The 26,371-nt window shown below is 36.9% G+C and overlaps 1 protein-coding gene across 1 annotated transcript; it reads left to right on the top strand.

Annotated features, from left to right (window-relative positions):
• The first annotated feature begins 22,427 nt into the window (after nt 1–22,427).
• On the top strand, nt 22,428–24,121 carry LOC127189509 (protein lin-9 homolog). The gene is given in 2 exon segments (XM_051146364.1): nt 22,428–23,433; nt 23,436–24,121. Coding segments are annotated over 2 exon segments (1,236 nt in total). The 5' UTR covers nt 22,428–22,433; the 3' UTR covers nt 23,672–24,121.
• The last annotated feature ends 2,250 nt before the right edge of the window (nt 24,122–26,371 follow it).

The following is a 26,371-nucleotide window of genomic DNA, read 5'->3' on the forward strand; positions in this document are numbered from 1 at the left end:
GAGGAGGCAAGTTGAAATAACCCACATATGCTAGCTCACAACCTCCTGTAACTCCAGTGCAAGGGTATATGACATCCTTTCCTGTACAAATACATGTGTATACACATTAATAAAAATAAAACAAATAATTTTTTAAAATCTTAAAAGTGGAGCCTTCTCTTACAATCAATCCTTTCTTTTTCTTATAGAGATTTATAAGTTGTCATACTCTCCCTTTGGGGGAAAGAAAAGAAAAAGAAGCAGGTGTCTAGCATAAGATTTGGTCTCGGTGATCAGAAGGCAACAACTGTAACTGATTTTTTAAAACAGCAAATGGCAAAGTGGTTATGTTTTCTAGTTCAGAAATCAACTTTCTCTATGGCTGAGGAAATTAACAAATTAACTGATTTTTAAAAAAAAATGACCATTTAACCATACTTGACTACTAGCTAAAAGATACAAGAGTATTTTCCAAGCTGGTGAGACGTCTCATGATGTAAAAACACTTGGCACACAAGATGACACAAGTTCAGTCCTTGCAACTGATACTGGGAGGGGAGAATCAACTCCAAAGCTGTCCTCTGACCTCTTCTTGTGCATCATGGAATGTGAGTGCCACACTCACACACGTCATGCACATACAAACAACAACAGATAATTTAAAAAGTGAACAATTTTTTTTTGAGAAATGTCTTGCTTGGCCCAGGTTTGTGTGCAACATGAATGATGCAGCGTGTGGGTATAGATTATATAAGAGATCTGTTCTCAGTAGAAGATGTTTTTATCAAGAACTTTTTATATGATTGTAACCTATGGTGACAATGATGCAAAATGGAACGTATACTTGCACTGTGACCTGAAATAAGTGATTTTCTCTTTTAATATACTTTTGTCAGGGTATATGTCTTTTCTCACAGTAACAAGACAATAAATAATACTTCACCCTAGTAGCCACTAGTTTCCACCAATCCAAATCAAACAATGTCATCACATGGTATCTGGTGCCTGTAACAAAATTTTTCCTCTCTTGGCTGTAACATGTCTATCTTTTGTTTCCACAAATGTCTTTGAAAATTACCTTCTTTTATGCCTTTGTTTTGGTCTGTGGCTGTAAGAACTTCATGAAACAATGCCCATATTGGAACATCCTACTTGGGACAACCTGGGTTTGTATTTGGGGGACATAGTCACTCATAATTGGCTCATAGATGATCCCTCATTCCATTCAAGATGAGATCTCTGTTTTGCATTGACATATTAAAAGTAGAATCTTTAAGATCTCATTTTTGTCTACATGGATTTAAGTGGGGAAAATGTTGTAGAGACAACCTGGAATTCAGGTTCCGTTAATCAGAAAAAGAACAGCCATCTGTCTCACAGTTAAATGGATATATGCTTCAACCTCTTTGTTTCATGGCTTTATTTACATTTATTTTAAGATGATAACAAATCTCTCTCTCTCTCTCTCTCTCTCTCTCTCTCTCTCTCTCTCTCTCTATCTTGTTCTCCTGATTTATAGTTGATCCTAATCTATTTTCTATATTAATTTCCATTTTTGATTTTTTTCAAATCAGGAAATCTATGATGTAGGCTGAATGAATCCAAGCATCTGCAACCAAGTTGCATTATCCATCTTTTATCTCCTCTCTATAGTGTGTATCAATTTGATAAAGTGGATACCTTATAGCTCTTGATAATTTTTTTTCCAGAACATTATTCTTAATTATTGCTATCTCTGATGTTCAAATTTGTGTATCCAGATTTCTAACTTTCATGATTTTCTAGTGCTCAACAACATGCACCCATCAAGGCTATATCATGATACTAAATCACACTGCCAGTTTGCCTGCATCTTTGGAAGGTGGTGAACCTAGAATTAAGGCTGTTGTGCTCCTAAGAGATAATTTGTAGGGCAACTAATCTAAAGCAACATACTTTTTGTGAATTACGTCCATAGTTTATTACTTTGGCCTTGTTCTTTCAGACTTTGGGTATAATTCATGCTAAATAAATAAACTCAAGACCTTTGAACCAACCATTATCCAGATATTACATTTAATGGCCAATTCTTCCACTAACTTATTATTTGAATAGAAGAATACAAATCTTAGGAGATCCATACAAAAAGATTATCTCCAAAATTCTCAGTGTGCTATAAATAAACTACCTATGTTATATTTGTCAAAATGCCTGTGACTGGGGATTTGGGATACAAGCATAGTTTCCACATCCTTAACATTACACTCTAGGAAACAAGTATATGAGTGAGAAGCAGAGAGCGGAGCTAGAGAGAGATTGCTTTATCCAATGTGCCCACATTAAAAATTGGAACAGATAAGAGGTCCCCTGTTTGCTTTGGAGATACTGACAGGAACTTTGGCTTTCAAAATTAGGGAAAGTAGTTTGAGGAATGCTTAAGTATGTAGTACTAGTCAAGATGTATTCTTGTTTATCTTTGTCTCAAGTTCTGATACTTCACAGTGGTCCAAAGCGTGATGAAATGGTTCTTAGGAGATGATCACTTCTGATCCAGGATGCAAACTGCTCTCGTGAGAAGCTACCCTTGCTGTGACCTGGGAAGGAGAGCAAGTCGGTTCCCAGGAGGTTTTATTCTCCCTAGAATCCAAGATGACTTCATATTAAGAACAATGACTTATCACTGTGCCTACAGCTTGGAGGAGGATGGGCTCCACTAGACTGACTGTCCTTGGGTGATTAGTATACTGGCTCACAGAGGGAAGCAATTGGCCCGAGTATGGGTCTCGGCCAGAAATGAATGCAGAGATGCTAAGCTTTTATCCCTTGCCTAGCTTCCTTGTTGGACCCAAGATCACTTTCTAAATATCTATTTAATTTGAAGTTCTCCCAATTTTCCATCTCCCCATCCAAATAAAGTTAGATCTTTCTTCCGTCATGGTGACATACCATTTTTTAGATTTGTTACCAAAGTATTATAGTGTTTCGTGGTATCTGTTTTTTCATATTATACTTTGAGTTCTTTGAAGACTGAAACTTTAACTTATTCATCTGTCCATAGCCAGTGTCTGTCATAAAATTCTAGTCAATATATCCGGCTCAAATAATAAGTGAGGAAATAGCTGTAAGAATCTAGTTTCCTCTTTGTGAAGAAATTCTATAGGACTGAGCAGCTTATTGTCAAGAATAACCACGTATCTTAAGTGATAATGATAAAAAGAAAGAAATAAAAGTGATGATATACCTATGTTAATGAATATAAGGCTGCAAGGAAAGCAAGGATTTTCCTTTTGTGGAAGTCAGAAGATGAAGTAAATAATTTAAGATCTTTGTGGCATTTTAATGCTTATGTAGCTGTTGCTCAATCTCACTAGGTAACTTTTTGTTTTCATTACAGGTACAGCTAATATCTGCAAAGAGCTGTTATTATTTTGGGCACAGAGAAATCTTGCATGGGATGAGAACGGGTGCACCAACTGCTAGTGAGCAATTGGGAGTCGGTAAGTCTGCATCTTCCATTTCAAACTGTGAAATAGCTGAATATGCCTTTGCTCTGGGAAGTGCTAGATAAAGTACTACCCCATCATCACATGACTAGGAGCAAGAATTTTCTGCAAACCCCACATTTGATCTATATTTGATAATTTCTATAATCTCTGATGCTGGTCAGCTCACATGATGTAGGTAAAAGATATCTTAGTATGGCAGGACCAAGGACCTCTTTAGAAGCTCATATGGTAAAATACATTGAGTTAAAATCTTTTTCACCGGCTGGGCGTGGTGGCACACACCTGTAATCCCAGCACTCAGAGAGGCAGAGGCAGGTGGGATCTCTGTAAGTTTGAGGCCAGCCTGGTCTACAAAGCGAGTCCAGGACAGCCAAGGCTAAACAGAGAAACCCTGCCTCGAAAAACCAAACCAAACCAAACCAAACCAAACCACACCAAACCAAACCAACCAACCAACCAAAAACAAAACAAAACAAAACAAAACAAAACACAAAACTATTTTGTTCCAGAATTGGGTGGCTACAAGCTGGGCCATCTTCATTTTTAGAGGCTGATGTGAAAAACAAAAATATAATAACTGCAAACTGCTTAATGCTCCTGAGGCTGTTACACACAGAATGGAGATTTGGTTGAAGTGACTTTATAGAGGAAATCAGCCTGCTACATTACAAAGGCAGCCATAGGCTGCTAGCCTTCTCTCGCTCTTGAGAAAGAATCAATACCTACTGTCAGAATATGTTCAACAATCCTCAGTTTGGGAATGGACCTTTGGGCTCACCTTGTTGTGTATTTGTGAGATCTTTACTCCAGGCTTCCTCTCTGTTTTTCCCTAGGCCCAAATCACAGCCATGTGCTCACACACTCCATTGGAAAGCTGTGTTATGCAGCTCCTAGACTGGGATAAATTTACAAAGGTCAGCAGATTTATTGTGATGCCAGGAACTTCCAAGGAAATCCTTAGCTTTCCATAGGTGCCTCCCACTTTTTAATGCGAATGTGGCAAATTGAGTCTGTTGGAACAGAGATGTAATCGAGGGAAGCATTGCTTTTTATTTATTCAGTGAAAATGTATTCAGCATCTTCTATGTCCTAGGCAGGTTATCATTCTAGTACAGGAAAACACAGAGCTACCATTGATACCACTGATAGTCAGAAGGGATGGTTGCCACAAAACACAATAGTTAATATTGCACTCATTTGCTAGAGACTCTGGAGGAACAATAGGAAGACTTTCACAGAAAAAGAGACTTTCATACAGGTCTTAAATGCCAATGCCTTCATTGTGAAGTGGCAGAGGCCTGTTTGAGGCACAGTAGGATAAAGAGTGAAATGTGACTGGGTGAAAACTCTAACTTAGGAAGTGACAGGGATAGTAGACAAACCTTTGACAGCACCCCATGCATCTGAGGGCTTTATTTCCTTCAAATGAAATATCTCAATATCTTTCCACTGCAGAATCACTGGACACTATCCTTTGGTCTCAGAATCTAAAGACTCTTCCATTTCCTCAGAACAAATGGGAAAATTTTGCCTTTTAAAACTTCATCCCTATTTTGATTTACTGCTTATTTTAAAGATTCGTTTCTTCCTACACATGCTCCAAATGTTGTCTGATCCTCATGACTCAAGAGAATACGAGATTCAGTGAAATAATTCCTAGAAGGTTGCTCAGTCTGAATCGGACAGAATAGATTTCTTCCATTTCCACCCTGTTCATTCTCCCTCATTCTTCTCCTTCTCTGGGTGAAAAAAAGTTTCTATAATATTACTTATTCTTTTTCCCCTTTAATTAAACATAAATTATTTTCTTATATAATATAATCTGAATACAATTTCCCCTCTCTCCACTCTTCCCAGTTTCTCTCCAACTTCTCTCCCACCTGGATCCACTCCTCATTAGGAAAGTACAGGCTTATAAGAGATAACAATAAAACCTAAGAAAATAAAATATAATAGGATAAAACAAAAACTTTCATACAGAAGTTAGACAAGACAGGTTAAAAAAAAAAAAAAAAAAAAGAGCCCAAAAGAAGGCACGAGAATCAGAGACTCACTGTTTACACATCCAGGAGTCTCATATAAGTACTAAACTGAAAGCTATGGTACATACATAGAGAAATTGGTGCCTCCTCTTCTGCGGGATTCCCTGAGTTCTGAGAGGAGGGATTTGATAAAGACATCTCATTTAGAGCTGTATGTTCCAAGGTGTCGCTCTGACTGTGCATCTCTGAATTTGTTCCTACCTGCTAACGAAAATTCTCTGATGACGGCTGGTAGACACTGATCTATGACTATAGCATAGTATCATTAGGACTCTTTTTATTAGACTAGTAGTATTTGTTTGTTTGTTTGTTTTTTGTTGTTGTTTTAGACTAGTAGTATTTGGTTTTACCATAGGCTTCTGGGCTATGTAGTCTCTGGTTCTTGGCCACTCAATCAATTTCAGATATAGGTTCCATATCTTGGAGTGGGTCTTAAATAAAATCAGACATCAGTTGATTATTCCCACAAGGCTTGTTCCCCCACTGCCCTAACATATTTTGCAGGTGGGACAGAGTATAGATCAGAAGATTTCAGTTGGCTTGGTGTTTATGTTTCCCTTTTGGTAGCTTTCTGTGTCATAGACACTAGAATATAGGAGTGAAGGTTCTATGTAGGCACTAGCTCTACCTATCCTTGTTCAGTGAGTTGTGTGGGTATTGTCTTCTGCAATGGGGGCCTTGCTGTCAGTTTGTGAAGACCAACCTATTATCTTGGCAACATCTAGGGTTGTTGGGGATTTCCATGGGATGATTATGGCCAACAGCTCAATTGGATGAAACCCAGTCCCAATACTAGAAGCTTCATTTGGTGACAAAAGATGGTCGATTGGAATTCCATCTCTCTTATTACTTGGAGACTTCATTAGGACCACATTCATATGTTATAAAAAGTTTCCATTGCACTAAGTTTTTGTACTGTCCCTCAAATGTCCTTTAGTTCGTGAAGTCTCCTCCTCCATTCCCTCGTTCTTATTTTTTCCCTTCCCCAGCTGGTCCTACCATTCTCATCCCACCCACCACTGCTAGGCTCCAGTCCACCAAGATCTATTCTATTTCCTCTTAAAGGGAGGTCCATGTGTCCTCACTTGTCCCTTCCTCTATGCCTAACCTCTCTGAGTATATGAATTTGTACCTTGGTTATCATTTTTAAAGGCTAATATCCAGATATAAGTGAAAAACATACCACATTTATATTTCTGGGTCTGGATACATTCAGGGTGATATTTTCTAGTTCTATTTACCTGAAAATTTAATGATGTCATTTTTTGAATAGTTGAGTGAAACTTCATTGTGCAAATATATCACATTTTCTTTTAAAATTATAATTTATTATAGTTTATTCAGATTAAATCCTGATTGTTTTCCCCTCTCTTGTTCCTACCCTCCATTCGCCTTCCACCATATTCCTCTCCCCTAGATCTCTGACAGAAGCCCAAACCATCTGACATCATCCTACCATGTCTTGTCCTAATAGCCTGCTTCCCCTTCTGTGTGCTTGCCAGGCCTCCTCGCCACAGGAAAGTTATTACACTTTCTTTATCCATTTTTCTGTTTAGGGAAACCTAGATTATTTCCAATCTCTGCCTATTAATTCAGTAGATAGGTGTGCAAATTCCATGAGTTCCATGAGAAAGTAAACTTTCTCTTGTTCCTATTGTTGTTGCTACCCAGCTTTAGTTCATAATAGGATGCAGGGAGTTATTTCAGTTTTCTTATATCTGTTGAGACTTGCTTTGTGTCAAAGTATAAGGCCAATTGTGGAGAAAATTTCATGAGGTCCAGAGTAGATTTTATATATATATGTTATTTGTAAGTATCTGTTATGTCCATTTGGCTTATAATGTGTGTTATAGTTTAGTTTTTGTCTGTGCTACCTGTCCATTAATGAGAGTGGGTTATTGAAGTCTCCCATTATCAATGTGTGAAGGTTAAAATGTGATTTTAATCATAGTAGTGTTTCTTTTACAAGTGTGAGTGCTCTTGTGTTTGGGGCATAGGTATTAAGAACCGAAATGTCCTCTTTGTGAATTTTTCTTTTGATGATTATGTTGTCTTTCCCTGTCTCTTCTGATTAGTTTTGGTTTGAAATCAATTTAGCTACATATTAATATGGCTACACCAGCTTGTTTTTTATGTCCGTTTGCTTTGAATATCTTTCTCTAACCTTTTACCCTGAGATAATGTCTATCTTTGATGTTGAGTTGTATTTCTTGGAAGCAGCAAAAGAATAAGTCCTGTTTTTTCATTCATTCTTTTAGTCTGTTTCTTTTTATTTGTTAATTGAGACAGTTATTTTTAGATATCAATGCCAACTGATTGTTGATTCCTGTTATTATGTTGTTCTTGGTGGTGATGGTGGTGGTGGGGGTGATGGTGTGTGTGTTTGTGTGTGTGTGTGTGTGTGTGTGTGTGTGTGTGTGTGTGTGTGTGTGTGTTTGTGTGTCCCTTCTTTTGATTTTTATGGTCTAAGATTATTTATTTCTTGTGTTTTTATGGTTATAGTTTGACCTCCTTAGGTTGGACTTTTCTTTCTGATACCCTCTATAAGGCTGGATTTGTAGAAAAATATTGCTTAATTTTGGTTTTATCATGGAATATGTTATTTTCTCCACCTATGGTGATTAAATCAGCCTACTTTTTGCTCTGGCAGGAGTGTCCCCTATGTTAGCAGGAGGTACCTGCTGGGGTTGGGGACTGGAACAAAGAACATTTTGTGGGGAGGATGGGGAGAAGGAAAAGTTCTGTGAGATCCATTGGAGATGAGAATGGGGAGGTGGGGATGGAGATGGGGAGAGGGCTGCCACACGTGCTCTACTGCAGAGCTGATGAGCCTGGGATATTTGCATTTCCTTAGGTTTAGGTTATAGTCTTAACCATGTAGGTTCTCCATGAGATAGACATCATCATCATCATCATTATGTTCATATATACAGTAAATTTTTTGTGTTCTTTTTTATTATTGTAATTATTAGTACATGTTAATTATGAAAATATATGGGCTTCCAAATCCATTTAGTGGAAAAAAGATAGCATCTTTAACAAACGAGGCTGGTCTAAAAGGACATCTACATGTAGAAAAATGTAAGTAGATCCATATTTATCACCATACACAAAACTCAAGTTTAAGTGGATTAAAGACCTCAAGATAAAACCAGAAACACTAAATCTGTTAAAAGAAAAAGTGGGGAAGAGCCTGGAACTCATTGGCACCGGAGACAACTTCCTGGACAGACCACCAACAGCCCAGGCTCTAAGGTCAACAATTAGTAAATGGGGCCTCATGAGGCTGAGAAGCTTCTGTAAGGCAGAAGACACTGTCAATAGAACAAAGTGACAGCCTACAGATCGGGAAAAGATCTTCACCAATCCTACATCTGACAAAGGACTAATATCCGAAATATATAAAGAACTCAAGAAATTAAACACTGACAAACCAAATGACCCAATTAAGAAATGGGGCTCTGAATTAAAGAGAGAATTCTCAACAGAGGAATATAAAATGACTGAGAAACACTTAAAGAAATTCTCGAAGTCCTTAGTTATCAGAGAAATGCAAATCAAAATGACTCTGAGATTCCATCTTATACCCATCAGAATGGCTAAGATAAAAAACTCGAGTGACAGCACATGCTGGCAAAGATGTGGAGAAAGGGGAACACTCCCTCATTGCTAGTGGGAGTGCAAACTTTGGAAATAAATCTGGTGCTTTCTCAGAAAACTGAGAATAGGGCTACCTCAAGACCCACCTATTCCACTCCTTGCAATATACCCAGAAGGTGCTCCACCACACAACAAGAACATACATTCAATCATCTTCATAGCAGCTTTATTCATAATAACCAGAATCTGGAAACAAACTAGATGTCCTTCAGTCAAAGAATAGATAAAGAAACTGTTGTACATTTACACTATAGAATACTACTCATCTATTAAAAACAAGAAAATCTTGATATTTGCAGGCAAATGGATAGAATAAGAAATGATCATCCTCAGTGAGTTAACCCAGACCCAGAAAGATACACATGGTATATACTCACTTAAAATTGGACACTAGCCCAACAGGGATGTCCCCTGAAAGTCTTCACCTAGCAGAAAATTGGTATAGATACTGGGACTTTTTATTGGGACTCTAGGTAAGAGAGGTATGGAATAATGGGGAAATAGAAGGATCCAGAGGGTCCTAGAAACCTGCAAGAGGATCATCAAGGCTGGCACAAAGTACTTTACCAACCAAGGACAATGCATGCAGTAAACCTAGAACCCCTATTCAGATCTAGCCAATGGACAGCACATTCTCCACAGTTGTGTGGAGAATGGGAACTGACTCAGACATAAACTCTGGTGCCCCCTATTTGACCACTTTCCCTTGGTGGGGTGGTCTGGTGGTACTCAGAGGAAGGACAAGCAGGCTACCAGCATGAGACCTAATAGGTTGTGATCATATAGTGGGGGAGGAGGTCCCCTTCTATCAAAGACCTAGGGGAGGGGCATAAGGTGAAGGAGGGAGGGAGGGATGAATGGGATGATACAAGTGGGGGAATAACAATTGAGATGTAATCTGAATAAATTACTTTAATAAAAAATTATGGGTTTCAATGTGACACTTTAATACATGCAAATAATGTTCTTTGATCAAATTGTCCCATCACCTTTTATTACTACCCACTTTCTCCTATTTTCTCCTCTATTTTTTAAAAGTTATTTCTACTTTGAGTTGCGTATTATTTTATAGCTAGTACATATGACAGAAAACCTAAGATAACCATTTTTTCTGAGTCTACTTAACAGGATATTCCCAGTTTTATTCATATTTCTGCAGTTGACATATGATGTGTGTATGATTTTTAAAAGCTTATTCATCTCTTACATAATACATCCCAACTGCAGCCTCCCCTTCCTCCCCTGATCCCAGGCTCCCCACCTTCTCACTCCCCTAGATCCATTGCTCTTCTCTTCCCTTTCTGGAAAGAGCAGGCCTCTCAGTGATGCCAACAGAACTTGGTATGAAAAGATATAATAAGAATAGCCATATGCCCTCACATCAAGGCTGGATGAGGCAGCACAGTCAGAGAAGAAGTCCCACTGCCAGGCCAGAGAGTCAGAGACACACCCCCTCCCATTGTTAGGAGTCCTCAAGTTAAATACCACAGGATATGCAGAGGGCCTGGTGCAGACCCATGCAGGCTCCGTGGCTGCTGCTTCGGTCTCTGTGGGCCCCTATGAGCCCTTATTAGTTGATTATGTGAGCTGTGTTCTCCTGGTGTCCTTGACCAATCCTACTTCCTTCCCCTCTTCTACAGAGCTTCACCAAATGTTTTTCTGTGAGCCTCTGTATCTGCTCCCATCGGTTGCTGTCTGACAACCTGCTGATTGACAATTGGACTAGCGTTTTTTCATTCACATTCCTCCCAGCGTTGTGTGAGCAAGTCTCCAATCTTGCCGGCATCTGCTTTTTATATTTTCCTGATGATAGCAATTCTGATTTGAGTGTTTTAGAATCTCAATGTAGTTTCGATTTACATTTTCCTTCTGGCAAAAGATGCTGGACATTTTTCTTACAACAATTCATCATTTATATCATCTTGAGAAACATCTGCTCCACTCTTCTGCACCCTTATTGGCCAGTGGCAACTGTTTGGAGTTGTTTGTATAGTCTGGACTCTGCCATATGATTAGCTGGCAATGATTTTCTCTGACTCTCCAGTCATGTACTCACCATGTTGATTATGTCCATCAATATGTAGAAGCTTTAATTTCATGTGATCCCTTTTATCAATTCTTGATACTGTTTCCTGAACTAATTGAGTCCTGTTTAGGAAACTATTGCCTTTGTCTACGTCTTAAGATATTTTCCCTTTATTTTCTTTTAGTAGTTTCAAAGTTTCAAGTCTCATCGTAAGATCACTGATCAATTTTTAAATTGATTCCTGTTCAGGTCATAGATAGACATATTATTCCACTCTTGTACACTTGGACATTCAGTTTTTATAGTATCATTCATCAAAAAGTCTATATTTTCTCCAAAATGTGGCTTTGGCACCTTTTCTGAGAATCGGATGGGGTAGATTTGTGAGTTCAGGATGCTTCATTCTGTTTTATTGTTGCGTTTATGCCAATACTACTGTTGTTTTTATTACTATAGCTTTATAATAATATATTTTGATATTATGTATTATCATACCCCTGCATTGATTTTTCATTTTTACTTTCCAATAAATTTTATGGTTTTAAAATTTATTCATGTGAAGAATATCATTCAGATTTTGTGGGAATTACATTAAATATGTAGATTGCATCTGAAAATACAGACGTTTTCACATTATTAACTTGTCTATCCATGTACATAGGGTAAGTCAGTACCTTCTTCAATTTTTTTTGTGAGGTTTGTTTTTCTTCCTTAGCAAGTTTATGATTAATGCATGAAAAACTAATAGAATGTATATGTTAACTCATTTTTCAAATGTTTTGAAAAATTTCTCAGCCAGATTAAAAAAGTCTTCTCAGTTATTTTATACCGTTAAAGTGTAGAATCATATAATCTGTTAACTGTAATAATTTATATTTTCCTTTCCTGCTTGTTTACCTTTATTTATTGTTATATATTATTGTTATGGCTAAGATTTCAAGTACTATATTGAATAAGAGGGATAAGAATTTTAAAGAAATGTTTTAAGGAACTTCTTGATTCATTATGATGTTAGATATAGATATTTGTCACGTATATTTTATTATGTTATCACATTTTTATTTCTATTTTATATATTGGTGAGAGTTTCATACTGAAGTTAGCCATATTTATTGTATTTAGGTCTGTTTCATTAATCTCCACTTGAATTTATTTTATGATATTGCATTCTTTGACCATATATAAAATTATAAATTATATAAATACATATTATGTGAATTATATTTATAATATATGATTTATAATTGTCATAGCCTCTTGCTGCATCAGTCTCTTTAAAAACATGCAATGGATATCTTTGTGTATTCTGATTAAATTTGGTCTGGTTTGTTTTGTCAAATATGAGTATAGCAAGTGCTATATTGTTTGTAGTCTATTTATTTGGAATGTTATTTTGTATAATTCATTTTTGGCTGGCATATGTCCTTGATAATTATATGGGTTTCTTACTGGCAGCAAAACACTAGGTTTTGTTTTTAATTGTGAATCATTTTTAAAAATTGAAAGTAGATTTTGTTTATATAGGGTATTCTGATTATGGTATCCTCTCCACCTACCACTCCCCATTTCTGCCCAGCTACCCACCCAGAGTCCCATTCTTTCTGTCTTTCATTAGAAAACAAACAAGCACCTAATGACTAATAATAATGACAATAAAAGATAAATAAAAAAACAACAAAACAAAAAGAGAACCAAAGAAAAAGCATAAGAAATGCATATAAATACATATACATACATGTTTGCAGACATGAGAATCCCACAAAAATCCACAAACCAGAAGATAGATACATTTTGACTGGTAAGGTAGAAAAATGAGCTACTTATGATTATGAGATGAAGAACCTCTAAAGATGCTGTCTCCGTTACTCTGAAATTTTTCATTTTTTTTGTTCAGTATATATTTTGAAAGTATGTTCTTATGGTTCTCTGTATGTTTTCAATATTTGTTGTTATGTCTCCCTTTTTTAAAATCTGAAATTTTATTAATTTGGATATTCACCCTCCACTTGTTTTTTTAATTTGGCTAAGGGCTTGTCAATCTTATTGATTTTCTTAAAGAACCAATCATATTTTCAATGATTCCTTATATTGTCTTTTTGCCATTTTTGTTTGTTTGTCTTTTATTTAATTGTTTAAGCTATGAGTTTGATTGTTTATTGTCATCCACTCCTTTTGGATGTGATTTTTTTCTTTGTGTTCTAGAGCTTTCAGGTGTGATGTTAAATTACTGTTATGAGATCTCTTCATTTTTTTTTTTTTTTTTAATTTAGGCCTCTTAGGACTACCTTTATTGTGTCTCATAAACTTGGGCATGATGTGTTTTTACTTTCATTCAATCTGGAAAGGTTTTAATTTCTGCCTTGGTCTATACATTCTTCATTTAGTAGCAAGTTGTTCAGTTTCCATGATACCATAAGCTGTGCATCACTGTTGTTGTTAATATCCAGCTTTAATCTGTTGTGATCTGACAGAATGCAGAGTATTGCTTCAGAGTTCTTCTATATGTTGAGACTTGCTTTATGTCAAATATGTGGTCAGTTTTGGAGAAAGCTGTATGAGATACAGAGAAGAGGGGATGTTCTTTTGTGTTTGTGAGAAATATTCTGTAAACATCTGTTAGGTTCATTTGGTTTATGATGTCACTTAGTTTCGGCATTTCACTGCTTAGTGTTTGACCCCATAGTCTGTTTATTGGCAAGAATGGAAATTGAAGTCTCCCACTATCACTGTATGAGAGTCAAAATATGATTTAAGCTGTATTAGCATTTCTTTTATGAACTTGATGTCCTTGTATATTTGGTGCATATATGTTAATAACTGGAATATCCTTCTGCTGGATTTTTTTTCTTTGATGAGTATGTAGTGACCTCTATCTATTCTGCTTAGTTTTGGTTTGAAATCTGTTCTGTCTGATGTTAGAATGGTTACACCAGTTTGTTTCTTGAGTCCATTTGCTTGGAATGCCTTTTTGCTTTTACCCTAAAGTTATGTCTGTCCTCGATGTTAAGGTGTGCTTTTAGATGCAGACGAATGATGAGTTTTACATTGATCCTGCTAGTCTGTGTCTTTTTATTGGGGAACTTAAACCATTGGTGCTGAGAGTTAGCAGTGAATAGAGTTTATTGGTTCCATTATTTTGTTGTGGTGGTATGGGTTTTTTATTTTGATGTTCTGCTCCAATATTATTTATTCCTTGTCATTTCTTGGATGTAGTTAGCCTCTTCAAGTTGAAGTCTTTTTTCCTACTGCTTTCTAGAAAAGGGCTGGATTCATAGGTAGATAATGCTTAAGTTTGGTTTTATCATGGGATGTTTCCTTTTCTTCATATATTGTGATTGAAAATCTTGCTTGATATAGTAGTATTGGCTGGCATTTCTGATCCCTTAGAGGTTTTTGAACATCTCTATCAGTCCTTTTGGCTTTTAGGGTGTCCACTGAAAACTCAGGTGTTATTCTAAGAAGTCTGCCTTTATATGTTGTTTTATCTTTTTCCCTTTCAGCTTTTAATAGTCTTTCTTTGTTCAGTATATTTAGTGGTTTTATTTTTTTTTAAGATTTATTTCTTACATATACAGTGTTCTGCCTGCATGTACACTTGCACACCAGAAGAGGGAACCAGATCTCATGATAAATGGTTGTGAGCCACCATGTGGTTGCTGGGAATTGAACTCAGGACCTCAGGAAGAGCTGACAGTGCTCTTAACTGCTGAGCCATCTCTCCAGCCCTACTAGTTTGGTTTTTATGTGGTGATTTTATTATTAATTAATTTATGGTGATGATGTAATAATTTGGACTAATAATGGCCATCATAGGCTCATATAGTGAATGTTTAGTCACTAGAGAGTGACACTATTTTAAAGGACTAGAAAAATTAGGAAGTATGGCATTGTTGGTGTAGATGTGGTCTTGTTGGAGGAAGTGTGTCAGTGGAGGTGAACTTTGAAGTTTCAAAAGCCCATCTCAGCACAGGGCTTTCTTCCTCCAGCTTATAGATCAGTATGAAGCTCTCAGCTACTGCTCCAGTGCCTGCCTGTGTGCTGCCATACTACACACAATGATGATAATGGATTAAACCGCTGAAACTGTAAGAAAGCCTCTATTTAAATGTTTCCTCTCATAAGAGTTGCTGTGGTCATGGTGTCTCTTCATAGCTATATAACAATGACTAAAGCAGTGGAAAATTTCTTTTCTGTCAGCTCCCAATACCAAGAAACATATTCTAACCAGAATACCTTGTGGCCACACCTGGCAAAATATAGGAATCATTCTGTACCAGGCAACCCATAGCCATCACACTCTCCTAATAACCAGAAAGAATACTGTAACACAAAGAATGGAGCACCCACCAACAAAGTAGAGAGCAGATATGAGTACCTAGAATTATAATCATTCAAGCCTAGATGCCTAGATACTGGCATAAAAACACAATTAATAACAGCCAGGACACATGTGTCTACCAGACCCCAGCAGCCCTTCACTGGACCCTGAGAAAGGCAATATAGTTGAAGCACAAGATAAGGACTTCAAAATAGTTTTTATGAATACTTTTGAGGTCCCTAAAGAGGAAATGAATAAATCCATGTAGGAAATACCTGAAAACATAAACTAACAGTGAAATGAAATGAAGAACATGGTTTGAACATGAAAGTGGAAATAGAATCATCATGATCATGATCATCATCAAGAACAACAACAAGGCCAAACTGAAGGAAACCTACACATGAAAAAAATTGGAATTCAGAAAATAACCTCAGAAGCAAGCCTCACCAACAGAATGTAAGAGATGGAAGAGAGAATTTCAGGCATTGGGTACACAGTAGAAGAAATGGATACCTGAGTTAAAAAATGTTAAGTCTACACAAAAACAACAAATACGAGTATAAAATATCCAGGAAAGCTGGGAAACCATGTAAAGATAAAACCTTTAATTAGTAGCAATAAATAAGGACAAGAAACAGCCTGAAGGCACAGAAAATATTTTCAACAAGATCGTAGGAGGAAATTTGCCCTATCCAAAGAACAAGGTGTTTATCTATGTACATGATGCATGCAGAACACCAAATAAACTGGACCACTCTGCAACTTTTAAGTGAGGATGTACTAACATACAATAAAATTATAATGTATGCAATAAACTTGGACATTTTGTTGTCTTTTCCTATTTTGGATAATCTGTGTTTTCTGCCTCCCTTATTCATGTTGGAGTTTTGGTGGTTTATTAAATTAATAATGTTTTGTTATTTTCTAATTATCTACAAGCTCTGATTTCTTTTTTAAATTTGATATAATTAATAATGAGGCTTTCTACTGAGTAGTGTGTGGTTCTCATTCTCAAGATTTCTGTTTGTTCATTTTGAAAAGCCCCCTGTGTTTACTGAATTTCTCACTTGTGTGCTGCATTGTCTTCCTTAGCATATTTAGTTTTTTTCTGATATTCTCTTGGAATTTATAAATCTTGAAAAATGACATTCTTTTGTAATAGATTTCATGAAATTAAAGAGTTTCTACACAATAGAAGAAACAATCATCATTGAGAAACAAAATGTGAAGAAATCTTTACAGTCTATGCACCAAATATCACAAAACCTCAATCATTTAATTAGTAAATGGACAAATAAATTGAACATAGTTCTTAAGAGAAGAAATCCAAATGCTCATTAGACATGAAAAATGTTCAGCATTCTTAGTCAACAAAGAAATGCAAAATGAAATGCCATTACAATTTAGAATTCACCTCACCCAAGTCAGAATGGCTATTATCAAGGAAAGGAATAACAGAGTATTCTGATTCAGGTGTGGGTAAAGACAAATACTTACGCACTACTGGGTGTAACTCCAAAATGATTTACGCACTATAGAAATCAGTATGGAATCCTATGAAAAGTAATATAACTACTGTAGGATGTAACTACAGCACTCCTGGATATGTGAAGCCTTATGTAGCGTATCACAAAGTACTTGCCTATTCATGTTTCCTACAAAGTTATTTACACTAGTGAAGGCATGAAGCTGCTTATGTTTTCATCAATAGACAGATAAAGTAAAATTGACACGCCCCACCATATGCACAACCACACACTCATGTACACATAAACTGTTTCTCTTTTAGCATACCCCCTTTTGTCTTTACCCAACTTTTTTACTTACTCTAAATTCTTTACCATTTCTCTGTCTAGTATCTCTTTATCTGAAGTTAGCCAGTAGATTTCTAATTTTGCCTCCCTCTTAGACCTGTTCTCATATTTTTATCACATTCATGGGACATAAGCTTTGTTTGAGGAGTCTAAAAAATTAGATTGTGCAACTAAAAGATACACAAGCCTCTATGTTAAGAGAGAGTTCTGTTTTGATTCCCAAGATAATTATTCATGTTTAAACTGATCAATTTTACAGCAGTGGTGTATAAACATATAGACCAGAATTCAGAACAATAGGCTTTCTTAGTTATTTATGTGTATGTTAACACATCGAGTGCCATACATGGGAATGATAATTGGATATCTCCCAACTCAATGGTTACTATGGCCTCTAGTGTGACAAACTGACCCTACATGTGATGAATGAAATTAGTAGTATCATATACTAGCTAAAATTATAGTCTTTGACTTAGAGCACTGTAGGTGGAGTGAAGGCTCTGAAAAATTACTGGTTTTGTGATCTTTAGAAAATTATTCAATCACTCTACAAATTATTTGATGTCGAAAATTGTTACTCACCTTGTAGGTTTGCTATGAGAATGAGGGATGCTTATAAATAAATCATATTTGTTTTAAAATATACCTGATATTGCATGTATTAAATCAAAGGCATGTATGTCCCTTCATTTTGAACTTGAGTACTTTGTGATGGCCTTGATAAACAGAATGCAACAAATGACACTACATAGCTATTGTGTCATCTTTGCCTGCCTTTCTTAGGAGAACCACTCTTGGGATATTCAACTGCTAAGGAAGAACTCTAACTGAAAGGAATAACTTGTCAATATCTGGTAGAAAGGAAGGAGAGGAAACAAAGATCACATGAGCTGCAGCATCCCTCTTTGAATCTTATACTCCATGCATAATGGGAATGCAAAGGTATTCACTATGGTCTCAGCTCTGGCCATTGTCAGCCTAAAATTATGAATAAAATCCTAAGAGTGGGTCAAACTGAACCAAGCCACATGGCGATGTGGCCTGAGTAGTGATGGTGATGGTGATGGTGGTGATGATGATAAATTATTATTCCAGATGACACCATTTTGTGTGTATATATCTATAACCAGACATAGAGGTTTCCTAGTTTGCTTATTGCTGTGATAAACATCATGACCAAAAACAACTTGTGAAAAAATGGCTTTATTTCATCTTACATTTTATAGTTCATTATGAAGGGAAATCAGTACAGGAACATAAACAAGGAGTCTGGAGGCTGAAACTGAAGGAGAGGCAGTGGAGGAATGTTATTATTGGCTTATTCCTCGTGGCTCACACAGTTTTCCTTTTTCTTTTCTTTCTTTTTGTTTTGTTATTTGAATTAGAATATTTTAAAATTGGAATATTACATCATTTCCCATTACTCTTGCCACCTGCCAGCTCCCTGTAAAATATAGACTCTTTTTCTTTAATTACTATTGCTAATTATTATTATATATGAGTAAGTAGGTTTGTAAACACAACTTGATGAATTCACTTAGCATTGCTTGTATGCATATATTTTATCAGCTTACTTTCTTATACAACCCAAGACGATCTTCCTAAAAGTGGCACTACCCACATTGGGTTGGACATTGCCACACTGATCCTTATTTAAAAAATTGACCCACAGGATTACTTACAGGCTAGTCCGAGTGAGGCATTTTCTTTTCAGTTGAAGTTTCCTTTTTCCCAGATGACTTTAACTTGGGTCAAGTTGTCATAAAACTATTAAGAGCAAGAAGTTAACATCTAAGTATGATTTTAAGCATCTCATTCATTAAGCCTATTTAATCCAATAACACTATTTTTTTATGTTTTATATATTATACACTTAACTTTTTGAGATGTTAAGTGTACCAGCTGGCTTCCTTTTCTGTGTAAAAATATCTCTCAAACCTTGTAATGGAGTATAATAATTCTGCTGATATGAGCTGGGTTAGGCTGATTCCTAGTTGGCTGCACTCATACATATGCAATTAGCTGTTGGCTCACTGGAGGCTTGGAGGCCATGGTCATCTCCCTTCCATTTCTGGCTTTTGCTTCCAGCACTGAGGATATTTGGATGACTTCATCATGTCTTCCTCAATCTTTAGACGGCCAGTCTGGACTTGTTTCTGTGGTGTTGGCAGTGTTCCAGAACAAAGAATGCAGAATTAAGGGCTCCAGAGCCTTCATCTTCAGACTAATATAATGCCATTTGATTTATTTATTTTTCACCAGAACAACTTACAAAGCTTCCCAGACTCCAGGGATAAGAAAATAAATTTCAACGGTGAGTAAATTGTGCCTATCTCTTAGAAAAATCCACTGTAAAGGCTGAAGATACAAGGTGTGAAAGTTAATCTCTATGATTGACTAGATTTGGAGTCATCGAGGAGATACATGTTTGGGCTTGTCTGCAAGAGTTTTCTAGAGTAGTCTGAGGAAGGAAGATAGTCCATAAATGTGAATTGAACCCATCATGGAATGAGGTACCAAACTGAAGTAAATGAGCATGAAGAAGGAAGCTTACTTCATTCTTCTTTGCCTCTTGACTGAACACAAAGTGATCAGCTGCCTCCAGTTCCTGTCACCACAGTCAAGAGATACTCTTGCCTCCATGCCTTTCCAATCATGAGGGTCTGTACTCTAAAACTGTGAAGCAAAACAAATTCTTCTTTCTTTACGCTTCTTATAGCCAGGCATTTGGTCACAGCAACGAGACAATAACACACAAGAAAAGAGATTCTTGGAGCTATTTTATAGCAATAGACTATCTTAGGATCTTGCTCATTTTTATACAGGTCAGTGACAAACCCAGACTCTGAATTTGGGGAACAAGATTCCAGAAGACATTTTCTTTACTTGCATTCACTAGAGCATCTGAGGGTGTAAGAGATATTGGAGCTGTCACTAAAAAATACATTAAAAGATAGGTTGATTTATACAACAACCCAAAACCTCAAGATGACGAGAGATAGCTTGAATGCTTGATTTGCAATTTTTGAGTGTTTGTTCTTGGGTAAGTGACTTGAGCTCCTTGACTCTCAAGTTCCTCATATGAATAATGTTTACAGGAATTGAGTAAAATACTAGAGCTACCACAATTTTTGCTACAATACAGCATATTATGTTAAACAGCACAATAAAAACTCTGAGATTGATGAGAATTAGAGGCTCTATATGAAAACATCCATGAAACATCCATAAAGAAGATATGATCTTAATTAAAATAGCAGTGCTGTTTTACATATGTTAAGTGGTTAGGAAATGTGTAACTACTAAAGCCAATGTGAAGTAGAGTCAGCCTGTAGATCTGGAAATCATGGTTGAGAGATGCAAGGTTATCTGAAATTCGATGACATTTTCTAACACTGGATATGATGGAATATGAATCAAAACATGCTGAACTAAGAATGACAGGTGGTGGATGAAATGCTCATCTGATGCGTTCTGTGTGTTTCTAAGCAGTTTGTTTCAGTTGAATACAGTTCTGTCTGTCTAGTTTTTCTTACAGGAAACAATGCACATAAGGAAAGAAATTTGAATTATGTTCAAATTTTTTTACTAATATACCAATCATTTTGTAACAATAGTATCTTTTCAAAATATAAAATTGACCATTAGCATTCATCTAGTCCTTATTACCTCTCAATAAATCACAGCTCATTACTATTTTTAAACGAAGCTTTGTTTTTTTGTATCTATCTATCATCTATCTATCTATCTATCTATCTATCTATCTATCTATCATCTATCTATTCCTAATAAACTTCAACAGTAAGAACAGTTAATGAAACAACCAGGAAAGCTTTATGTAAAAGTTACATTCAAATATTTAGCTCATTTGTATTTGCCAACCTTGAAGAAAATACTACCTATCCTGTCTAGGTGAGTCTAAAGTTTTGTACCTAAACTGTTCTCTATAATGTCTTGTATTTATCAACTTCTAGACCCTAAATTTTTTTCTTAAATCCTATACAATTTAAACCTAACTCTGAAACTGTAAGTATCCAGTCTTCAACTCCAACAGAACCTTCAGAAGGAATAAAATTATTACTTAGGTAGGAAGTACAGGCAAGCAACTTCCAAAACTAAAAGATGACAGCGATAGTTTATTGCCTTGTCAGTTACCCAGTCTCTCTCTATAATATTGGAGTGTCATCTTGAGCCTTCTGGCCTAGTATATCTGGCAGCAGACATAATTGTGAAGTAGGAAATATAAAGGACTTGCTTACCCTGTCATGGCAAAGCCTGGCAGTCAACTCAGTGTGTATGCAAGCTTTGTCCATTTTGGACAGCATATTGTATGTAGAGAGAGCTGGGGCATTTTTGTCCAGTGGCTAGCTTGCCACTAATGAAGCTACCTCCAAAAGGATATTTAATTATGCTCATGATCTTTGTTGAGGTAATCTGGGAGTGTTGCTAGTGGCTGTCTCATGTCAAAAAAGCATTAAGTTAATAAAAACATTTTAATTGCCATATTCTTGAGGTTTCTGAAGTTTTTGTGGACCATTTATCAACTTACATTTATATTTATACAGTCATACCTATGTATGTATTGGGTATGTATGTACTTTCTATCTATCTATCTATCTATCTATCTATCTATCTATCTATCTATCTATTCATCCATCTATCTATAGTAGATCTGAATAGGAAATATTGCTTGTTCTAGATATTTCTTATCTGTTCAAACTAAGATGTATATTTCTGTGATAAACTAGACTAGTATCTGACACGACCATGAGTCGCATTGAGTAATCATTAACTTGTATAAGTTAATTATCCTAAAAAGTTTGTAATAACAGCTTTACAAAGGACTGGAAGTAAACTTTACATTTGTAAATGAGTTATACATGTCCAACACCTCATATCAGAATAGAAACATGCATACTTATGAGTATCAAAAATAACCTTAAGGCAGGCAAAAGGGGCGGCGCGGGCGGGCGCAGCGGTGCAGCCTCCCCTGCCCTCCTTCAGGCCACCCCCCTAGGCTCGGGCAGAGCCGGAAGGCCTGGCGGGAGCAGGCGCCGTGGGCCGAGAGCTCCTCATTCGAACCTCCCTCACAGTCTCCGCCCCACAATGCACTGGGGCGGGCAGCCTTTGAAAAAGTGGCGCGGATCGTTCAAGATGGCGGAGCTCGACCAGTTGCCTGATGAGAGCTCTTCAGCAAAAGCCCTTGTCAGTTTAAAAGAGGGAAATTTATCTAACACATGGAATGAAAAGTACAGTTCTTTACAGAAAACTCCTGTTAGGAAAGGCAGGAATGCGGACCCTGCTGTAGAAATGCCTTTCAGAAATTCAAAAAGAAGTCAACTCTTTTCTGATGAAGATGACAGACAAATAAATACAAAGTCACCTAAAAGAAACCAGAGAGTTGCAATGATTCCACAGAAATTTACAGCAACGATGTCAACACCAGATAAGAAAGCATCACAGAAGATTGGTTTTCGATTACGGAACCTACTCATGCTTCCCAAAGCACATAAATGGTGCATAGATGAGTGGTTCTATTCAAATATAGACAAGCCACTTTTTGAAGGAGATAATGACTTCTGTGTATGCCTAAAGGAATCTTTTCCTAATTTGAAAACAAGAAAATTAACAAGAGTAGAATGGGGGAAAATCAGGCGACTAATGGGAAAACCACGAAGATGTTCTTCTACATTTTTTGAGGAAGAGAGATCAGCATTAAAACAGAAACGACAGAAAATCAGGCTCTTACAACAAAGGAAAGTTGCAAATGTCTCGCAATTCAAAGATCTCCGAGATGAAATTCCTCTACCCCTGGTTATTGGAACCAAAGTTACAGCACGATTACGTGGTGTTCATGATGGTCTGTTTACTGGTCAGATAGATGCTATGGATACTCTTAATGCTACTTACAGAGTAACTTTCGATAGGACAGGGCTGGGGACTCACACCATTCCTGACTATGAAGTCCTTAGCAATGAGCCTCATGAGACAATGCCAATTGCTGCCTTTGGACAAAAACAGCGGCCTTCTCGGTTTTTTATGACCCCTCCACGGTTACATTATACCCCTTCTCTCCAGTCACCAATTACAGATAGTGATCCTTTACTAGACAGTCGCCTTGGAGAAGCAAAATTTCTGGCTCTGACACGGAGATGTTAGGAGGCTTCCCAGTAGAGTTCCTTATCCAGGTGACTAAGTTATCAAAAATTCTCATGATTAAAAAAGAACATATCAAGAAATTAAGGGAAATGAACACAGAAGCAGAAAAGCTGAAGTCATATTCCATGCCCATTGGCATCGAATTACAACGAAGGTATGCAACAATTGTTCTAGAGCTTGAGTAGTTGAAGAAGGACCTAAACAAAGTTTTGCATAAAGTTCAGCAGTATTGCTATGAGCTTGCCCCAGACCAGGGTCTCCAGCCTGCTGATCAGCCAACAGACATGGGACGGAGGTGTGAGGAAGAGGCCCAGGAAATTGTCTGGCAAGCCAACCTCTCGTCAGGACAGCCCTGTGTTGAAAACGAAAAGCTGACAGACTTAATCGCCAGGCTCACTGCAATTTTATTACAAATTAAGTGTCTAGCAGAGGGAGGAGACCTGAATTCCTTTGAATTCAAATCACTCACAGATTCATTAAATGACATCAAGAATACAATAGATGCTTCTAATATCAGTTGTTTTCAGAATAATGTAGAAATCCATGTTGCGCATATCCAGAGTGATCTGAGCCAGATGGGAAACTTACATGCCTTTGCAGCCAACAACACCAACAGAGACTGAGCGCAGGAGACCTGGTGCCCCGCTGCACGAGCCCTTGGTCTGAGGAGTCCTTTTCCGTAACCTAAGCTTCCAACACCAGTAACCTATCTGCTGGAAAAAAGGGACCTGTACATCTCCAGATATGGCTTTTTAATACACTGAACTGCTTCTCGAGCCAGCATCATGCTGACCAGCGTTTATTTATTGTTCTTTATTATCCAGATGCAGTAGTGTTGCTTATATTTCATGTTTATCAGCAAATATTTTTAACCTGAAGCTATCTGAACATACTATCTCATGGAGGCGTGTGCTCACCATTTTCATCCATGCATGAGTTCGCTCAGCACATGCAGATCACTCCTGGGACAGAGAACATGAAGAAACATGGTCTTTCCATTCATGAAAGTGGGAACCCGTCTGCAGAATTGCCGGTCCAGAGAATTTTCTTGATCATTAGATCTGAGGCTTCAAGTGTACATCGGGAGTGTGGAATATGGATGGGAAACATGGACTTAAGTATATGTTACGTATACTGACAGTGTGACATGGTTCTATAGATCAGTTTATAATAATAAGTATTTTAATTTATCCTAATTTATAAAAGCTTTGTTGTTTATCAGTAGAGGAAAATGAAGGAGCAGGAAGAACTGTACTGTGGAACGCTGGGTTTCAGCGAGTGGACTTGGCATGCCTTTCCATGAGTCAGGGCAAAAAGTACTATTGTTAAATTTATTTTTAAAAAAGACTGATAACACACTATTTTTATATTTTTGTTTATTTGCACAACTTTGAACCAGATTACTGGTTAAGATCCAACCGTACACACAATTTATAAAGTAAAAATATTTTATAAGGGAAGAATATGGCTGGTGTGAATTACAGAGGAAGGTTTGGATTTAGTTTTTTTCTTGTTTGGTTTGGTTTGGTTTTTCTTTTTTAAGAAAAACCCTGCCTAAAATAATCTTGTAAAAAGTATGTATTTAAAATTTTTTGTTTTAATATAGAATATTATAAAGCCAAAATATAATTGTTTTCAGATTTGGAATTTAAAACATAGCTATAGAGGTATTCTGATTCTTTGACGTCTCATAAGATGAGACTTTTTGTATATTAATGTATAATAAAACTGAAATAAGATTATTTTCCTTGAAATTTTTGTATAGTTTAAAACCGCTTCTGTGTTTTTTGTCAGTGTTGGGCACTGCAGATGAATAGTGCAGAGTTTATATTTAGCTAAACTGTTATGTTATTAAGAAATGCACAAAGCTTTTGTCCTTAATATTTGTAATTCTAAATAAATCAACCTATGAAATTAAAAAAAGCTTAAATTTGAATCAGTATACAAAACTCTATATCCATATATCAAAAATAATCCTTAAATTTTAATCAATATATAAAATTCTATCTATACCCATGTATCAAAAAACCCTTATTTCTTTATATATATAATTCTATACCAATGAGTTACAAATATTTGAGAATAACAATAAATTTATTGTTGAAGCACAGATTTAATAATTTATCCTTTTTCCTATTATTTATATATTTTTTTCTATATGATATTCCTATACTCTTCTTTTTTCTTTTTTTAATTATACTGATGGCTTTATTTTTTCGCTTTATACCTGATCCCAGCTCTTCCCTTCTCTCCTTCTTGTCTAGCTCTCTGACCCTCTTTCCTTTCCTCTTTCCTCCTTACTCCTCTTTCCTCAGAAAAGTGCCCCCTCCTAATCTAAACAATCCCTACTCCCATGAACATAAGGACCAAGTTCATCATCCTCACCTAGGACAGATAAGGCAGCCCAGCCAGGGGAAAGTGATCCAATATAGGCAACGGATTCCATGTCAGAGTAGCCTCCAGCTCCACTTGCTAGGGAACCCACATGAAGACCAAGCTGCCTTCAGTTACCTGTGTGTGTGTGTGTGTGTGTGTGTGTGTGTGTGTGTGTGTGTGCGCGCGCGCGTGTGCCGGGGAAGGGGCTTATGTCCAGTCCATGCATGCACTTTGTTGGGTGCTTCCTTGTCCCCTCAGGGTCCTTGTGTACTTCCCTCAACTCCTCCACAAGACCCCTCAAGCTCCACCTAATGTTTGCCTCTAGGTCTTAGCATCTGTTTTGATTTATGCTGGGTGGAGCCTCTTAGAGACAGTTATGCTAGGTTCCTGTCTGGTATCCTCTGATGGCATCTGCCTTTGGAATAGCCAGTGAGGCTGGCGCACTGGAACTGGCGCAGGGACCTCACCACTCCTGGGTTTGCCCGGCAGGACATGCAGGCAGGGAGTGA

This window comes from Acomys russatus, chromosome 5 (genome assembly GCF_903995435.1).
Source record: "Acomys russatus chromosome 5, mAcoRus1.1, whole genome shotgun sequence".
Lineage (NCBI taxonomy): Eukaryota > Metazoa > Chordata > Mammalia > Rodentia > Muridae > Acomys > Acomys russatus.